At 41.6% G+C, this 7,116-nt stretch overlaps 1 protein-coding gene across 1 annotated transcript; it reads left to right on the forward strand.

Annotated features, from left to right (window-relative positions):
- Positions 1–2,567: 2,567 nt before the first annotated feature.
- Positions 2,568–3,916, forward strand: LOC136260937 (putative uncharacterized protein DDB_G0290989). The gene is made up of 2 exons (XM_066054849.1): positions 2,568–2,766; positions 2,819–3,916. The coding sequence occupies exons 1-2, from the start codon at positions 2,634–2,636 to the stop codon at positions 3,811–3,813; spliced, it is 1,128 nt and encodes a 375-aa protein (XP_065910921.1). The 5' UTR covers positions 2,568–2,633; the 3' UTR covers positions 3,814–3,916.
- The last annotated feature ends 3,200 nt before the right edge of the window (positions 3,917–7,116 follow it).

The raw sequence follows: 7,116 nt of genomic DNA on the forward strand, positions 1-7,116 counted from the left end.
AGAAGAAAGGGTTTAAGAGACGTCAGCGCAATTCCCGAGGCGGTAGTGGTCCAAATAAGTCCCGTATCCAGTCCAAAAGAAAGTTATGGTCTGAGGAACAAATGTCTGGTGCCTTGAACGCAGTGACAAGTGGAGAACTAAAGCCTTCTGAAGCTATAGTTAAGTACGGAGTACCTCGCCAAACTTTGAGAGACAGGCTGAGTGGACGGGTAATTCATGGCACGAATCCTGGACCTAGGCCTTATTTGACGAAGGAGGAGGAAGAATTACATATGGACCACCTAATCCTTACAGCTAAACTAGGCTATGGAAACACTCGAAGGCAAGTCATGGATTTAGTGGAGAGGTATATTAATGATAAGCCTAGAAATGAGAAGGAAGTGAAGATCAGCAATGGGTGGTGGGACAAGTTTATGAAGAGAAACCCTTCTTTGCGCCTCAGGAGTGGAGACTCAACTGCTGGAGTTAGAATGAATGCGGTGAACAGTGAGAATTTAAATGAATACTTTGATCTACTCTAGGGAGTATTTGAAAAGAATGGGTTTGTTGACCACCCAGAAGCTATATACAATATGGATGAGATGGGAATGCCATTAGAGCCACGTCCACCTAAAGTAGTTGCCCAGAAAGGGCAAAAGAAGGTTAGGTACCAAACGTCAGGGCAGAAGCAGCAAATAACTGTAATTGGTTGTGGCAGTGCAGTTGGGCAGGTTATTCCTCCATTCATTATATTTACTGCTAAACAGCTCAATTATTTGTGGATGAAGAATGAGGTACCAAGCTCACGTTTTGCAGTAAGTGATAATGGATGGGTGGACCATGAGCTCTTCAGTTTTTTCCTTACTAAACACTTTATGACCCATGCAGTTTCTCACCGTCCTCTACTGCTGTTGCTAGATGGCCACAGCACACATTTTGAACCGAGATCGCTGGAGTTCGCTGCAAAGCACAAGGTCATTATTTTTTGCCTACCACCTCACATCACGCATGTATGCCAGCCTTTGGACTGCAGTCTTTTCAAGCCCTTAAAGGAGCAATGGCGACAAGAATGTCACAGATTTTATCAGAGAAATCCTGGATTGGTGATATCTAAGTTTAACTTCTGTGCAGTATTTCAAGGAGCATGGCTAAATGCTATTTTGCCGACAAATGTGATTGCTGGATTCAGAAAGTCTGGGGTATACCCTTTTAACAGGGATGTAGTCTTAAACTCAACAGATAATCTGTCGAATGTCAGTGAAGCAACAACTGGTATGCTATTAGGTATATAAAATGATATATTATAATTTTGTGCGTTTTTCCTGCAGGGAACAAAAGATCTCCTGATCAGTCTGGCAGTAGACCAAGTGACAAGCAAGTTGATGGAACTGTTGTGAGATGTGACCGACCCACCTTCACACTTGAGCAAGAAAAGAAATATCGCCGCAGATACGAGGAAGGTTTTGACTTACCAGATGAGCAATACGAAGCATGGCTTAAGATCAATCATCCTGATCACACCAGAGCAGGTAACAGTAATACTGAATTATAGCATGCTTAGCTGCTGTATGTATCTAGAGGACAATGATAGTGGCAAATCAACTGATCACTTGGGAGATACATCAAGTGACAAGCAGCCAATTAACAATCCTTCATCCTCTTTGGAATGTGACAGGCCTACATTCTTGATAGTGCAAGAATGGAAGTATGCTCAGAGAAACAAGGAAGGGTTTGACTCACCAGATGAACAATATGAAGTTTGGCTGAGGATAAACCATCCTGAGCACACCAGAGCAGGTAATAGTGATTTTCAATAACAAGTCAGCTAGGCAAACATTTTAGGAGACAAGAGCGGGGTTCTTCCAACTGTAATGAGTGATAGTTCATCCACCATGGAACTAAACAGCCTCTACTTCACAATTCAGGAAGAGCTTGATTTTGATCAGTGGTACAATGATGGTTATAGCCTTGTAAATGAGCGCTATGAAGCTTGAATTAAGATCAACCATCCTGAGCACTTCAGACCAGGTAATGATAACCTTCACTTACCTTAACCTTAGCTGTTATGTATACCTATTTTAGAGGATGATGGAGATGCCGAATCGACTGACCAGTTGGGAAATGATGTACCGAGTGATGCTTTATCTTCTATGGACCTTGACACCACCTTTACAATTGACCAAGAGCGAAAGTATGCCCGTAGGTATGAGGAAGGGTTTGACCTACCAGATCCACAGTATGAAGCTTGGCTGAATGTCAACCATCCTGAACACTCCAGACCAGGTAATGAACCTTCATTTATATCAACCTTAGCTGTTATACATACCTATTTAGAGGATGATGGAGATGGCGAATCAACTGACAAGTTGGGAAATGATTTACCAAGTGATGCTTTATCTTCTATGGACCATGACACTACCTTTACAATTGACCAAGAGCAAAAGTATGCCCGTAGGTATGAGGAAGGATTTGACCTACCAGATCCACAGTATGAAGCTTGGCTGAAAGTCAACCATCCAGAGCACTTCAGACCAGGTAATGAACCTTCACTTATCTCAACCTTAGCTGTTATGCATACCTTCTTAGAGGATGATGGAGATGGCGAATCGACTGACCAGTTGGGAAATGATGTACCAAGCAATACTTTATCTTCTATGGACCATGACACCACCTTTACAATTGACCAAGAACGAAAGTATGCCCGTAGGTATGAGGAAGGGTTTGACTTACCAGATCCACAGTATGAAGCTTGGCTGAAAGTCAACCATCCTGAGCACTTCAGACCAGGTACTTAACCTTCACTTACCTTAACCTTAGCTGTTATGTGTACCTATTTTAGAGGATGATGGAGATGGTGAATCAACTGACCAGTTGGGAAATGATGTACCGAGTGATGCTTTATCTTCTATGGACTGTGACACCACCTTTACAATTGACCAAGAGCGAAAGTATGCCCGTAGGTACGAGGAAGGGTTTGACCTACCAGATGCACAGTATGAAGCTTGGCTGAAGGTCAACCATCCTGATCACTTGAGAGGCACTGCTCAGCAAGACACAAGTGGTGGTAACACTCCTACATCTCATAGGAACTCAGGAGCATGCTCTACTCAGTCAGCAGCTATATTGACAGCCAATGGAGCACAACGATCACCTTTGATGGAGCTACTCAATGTGCCTGTAGCTAAAACATCTCGACCTAAAACCATGAATACAGGAAAAGCACGTGTACTAACAAGTGCAGAGTGTCTGAAAGCCTTGCAAGAGAAAGAGAATGAGAAAAAAAGAAAAGCTGAAGAAAAGGAACAACGAAAGCAAGAGCGATTAATGAAAAAACAATTGAAAGAAGAGCAATTGAAGCGTAAGAAAGAAGAGAAGGCACAGCAGGCAGCACTGAGGGAAGCAAAGCGCCTTGAAAAACAAACTAAGCAGCCACGACAGAGAAAGCAGAGGAGGAGGAATACACACGTTGACGATGAAGCAGGCAGTGTAACCCAGAATGTATTAACAGACGGTTCCACACTTATTTCAGAACAAGTATCTAATGATGCTGCAAGTGATCACCATTCCCCCAATACAGCAGAAGACAATACTGGCAGAGGTACCTCAAAACGAAAACCTAGTAGTCAAATACAATCAGTTGTCAAGAGGGCAAGAAACAATGCTGATGATGAGATTGATGTTGACAGGAGCTGCGTGTGTTTTGGTCACTTTGCTGATGATGCAGGCACAGGGAGGAAGTGGCTAATGTGTTGCTGTACAAGATGGATACATGAAGACTGTATTGATAATGAAGATGTTGATATTGAGAAGTGTGTGTTTTGTCCATTATGCTAGAGTTGTATCGAAAGTTATATTAAAAATTCCATTATCTAAAAAAAAAATTAATGTAGCCAAATTTTCACGCATAAGAATTGTATGAAATTTTGTTTGAGATTTCCTTAAATACTCATAATTACACCAGTATACTTTAAATTCTAGAATTTTTTGCGTACAGATCGAAATAGTAGAAGAACTCGGAACTGCCAATTATTAATGTACGGCAATCCTATGTGTTGCCGATAATGGAAATAACCTGACGATAACTGAGTAGTCACACCACCTGCTTCCAATGCATATATCTTTTCAGTGGAAGGTCCTAGAAGGCTGAAACTTTGATATGATCGACACAAAGGTCAAAGGTTATCTGTGAGTATTTTACAGCCGTCTGTATGGTTTCGTGTGGGCGGTGCAATTGCGGGCGCAAACTATATCCAATAAATGAGGGCTTACGCTATATCGACATCTTCAACAACTCTCATGATTTATGCACTAGTTAACTAGTAAAATTGTACATAGCTACTTGTAAAAACCGGCATGTCAAAACACCTTTATTAGGGTCCGCAATCCGAAAAATCAACTTTCACAAATCAATCCCCCTACCATTGTGGGATGTTCATTGTAGTATCCCTTTGCTAGATCCACCATGAAACCGGAGGCACGATTGTTGTCTTCACAGAACTATCGATTTTAGTATTTCGTGAGATGCAAAAATTATTTTAAAATTTCGTGCTCCACACAAAGAACAGGATAGAACTTGCTGCTTAGCTAGGTATTATCTAGAGTTAATGTAGTTAAAAAGTACGCACAGTAATAAGCAAATGATTCACTGGGTTCCCAGCACAGGGTTACTTTCTCTCAAAAAGCAGAAAACAAAACACGAATTTTCAAATTCAAACTGCCCTACCAGCCAAGATAAGAAAAGCCAACTCTTCCTCATAGTGATGTGATAAGGTTGGATGCATAGTCTGTCTATACTGTTAGTCTGGAAAGGATCTGAGACTTCTCACCATCTGGGTGAAGAACGTCAAAATTTTCGTGCGTCATTTCAAGGGATTCTCTCAATGGTACCAAAGTGCTTTCCAGTACTTCTGGTGCCACACTGGTCACTTAATTTTGTTTAGAATGATGATAAATGATGGATCAAAACGTTTATAGTAGTGGTACTTGGTGTTTCTGTGATTTCATATGATGCAGTATACCAGCAGCTCACCAGGAGCTCCACCCAGCTCGAATCAAAAATGAAAGATTTTGTGCATTTTTCGGTTTGTTTTTGGATGTTTTGAAGCTTAATGGTGATGTAGGGTGATCTAGTGAAGATTTGAAGCTGCTGTGGAGCGTGAGAGGTGAAGTCAAATTTGGACGATTTTGCTGCCTCCCTTGATGCATAGCTTAGAGCGAGGCGTGGAAGCTGTGGATGAAACAATAATTGACAACCGCTATTACCAAACGTTCAGGGACATCTTTTGCCATAGTTTTAGTCTATAATTGATGATTGTTGTGGCTGCAGAAGCGCTGGAAATGATTAGAAAGCGCGACACAATTCTTTGATAGTGCAGAAAATTTTGACGCTTGTCACCCAGATGGTGAGAAGTCTCAGATCTTTTCCAAACTAACAGCATAGACAGACTATGCACCCAACCGTATCGAAACACTATGAGGAATAGTTGGCTTCTCTTGCCCTGGGTGGTAGGGCAGTTTGAATTCGAAACTTCATATTTCTTTGTCTGTTTTTTCAAAAAAAGCAACCCTGTGCCGGACACCCAGCAAATCATTTACTTATTTCTGTGCGTAGTTTTCAACTACAACAACTCTGGATACGATTTGGCTAAGTAGCAAGTTTCATCCAGTCCTTTGTGTGGAGCACGAAATTTTAAAACTAAATCTTGCATCTTGTGAGATACTGAAAATGATATTTCTGTGAAGACAACAATCGTACCTCCGGTTTCATGGTGGATCAAGCAATGGGATACTACAATGAACATCCCACAATGGTAGGGGGATTGATTTGTAGAAGTTGATTTTTCGGATTGCGGACCCTACCTTTATAGCATGCTACACACACTGAAGTAAGTGTCTAATAGTAATTATAGCTCAAATTATCAAAGTGTCCCATAATACGTACTGTCTCATATTAGGGACACTTACCTTAGTGGTGGGAGTGTCGGCATTCCCTTCTGTTTCCAACATATTGGTAGTGCCATTGCTCTGCGATGCACCATCAGTAGTAGAAGCATTAACATTCGGTATGTTGTGGTCGTGAGTATCATCAGTGCTGCCGCTGTTTGCGGCACGCAGAACAATCGTACTGTGACTGTTTTCGTCGTCAATGGCCGGCACTTCGATGCTGAGCGGCGGTGTATCATCGTTGTGTGACATACTGGCAAAGCTACTGCTCTGCGATACAGGATAAGTAGTAGAAACATCATCATCCGAAGATGGTACGTGTGAGATTCTCGATATGATCATTGCTTCCATACTGCCAAGTCTAGCATTAAGTTTCTCCTCTAGTTGCTGCAGGATTTCTAATACTTTTGAGAGGGTAACTTGTTCGTTACTGTTGGCCATGCTGGAAATGAATGTATTGATAGTCCACAGTCTGTTTAAGCTATATAGCCATGCCGGCTGCTATAACTCGCGTATAATACTCTAGCAGCAGTGTAGGCTTCTATCGGCCGTCCGCCGAGCCGGTGAACTGAGCAACGGCTGCAAGTGATCAATAGTACTGAGCCTGAGGGGGAGTGAACTAGGAGGAGTAGACTATAGTGACAGTAGGCACGCGGCTGCTCGCCCAAAATACACCAAAGTGAAAACCAAGTAGACTATAATGCGGTTAATTGCTTTCACGTAGTTGTGTTTTTAGCTTATAGCACCTGTTTTTCTGCTGCCGTACTTGTGCAATGTGTACAATTATGTCTACTCCGCGTGTATGTATTATTCTGGTGTATGGAGATTCTGATCAGGCTGATAAAATACACTTGTGTAATTCAGGATCATTCATAATAATTAAATGTCAGAGTACACAATTAATGCAAAATGAACTTATAGTAGCTGCATTAATTGCATGCAGTATAATTATAGCTAAGTTGTCTGAAGATGTGTTTGAAAATTGTATATATTCACTGGTTGTGTGCCAACTGCAATGAGCTGGTTATGGAACAAGATAGTCTTCTGGTAATTTGGTAAATGAGATCACTGCACTGGATCTGCATCATCATAGTGCCATGGGTCATAGACCGGCACAACAAGTAGCTATAGGCCTGAGTTAAATATGCTCAAATTTTGCTCAAAATGCTTCCAAGAATTTCTCAAAAATTTCAC

The sequence above is a fragment of the Dysidea avara genome, chromosome 7 (genome assembly GCF_963678975.1).
Source record: "Dysidea avara chromosome 7, odDysAvar1.4, whole genome shotgun sequence".
Classification (NCBI taxonomy): domain Eukaryota; kingdom Metazoa; phylum Porifera; class Demospongiae; order Dictyoceratida; family Dysideidae; genus Dysidea; species Dysidea avara.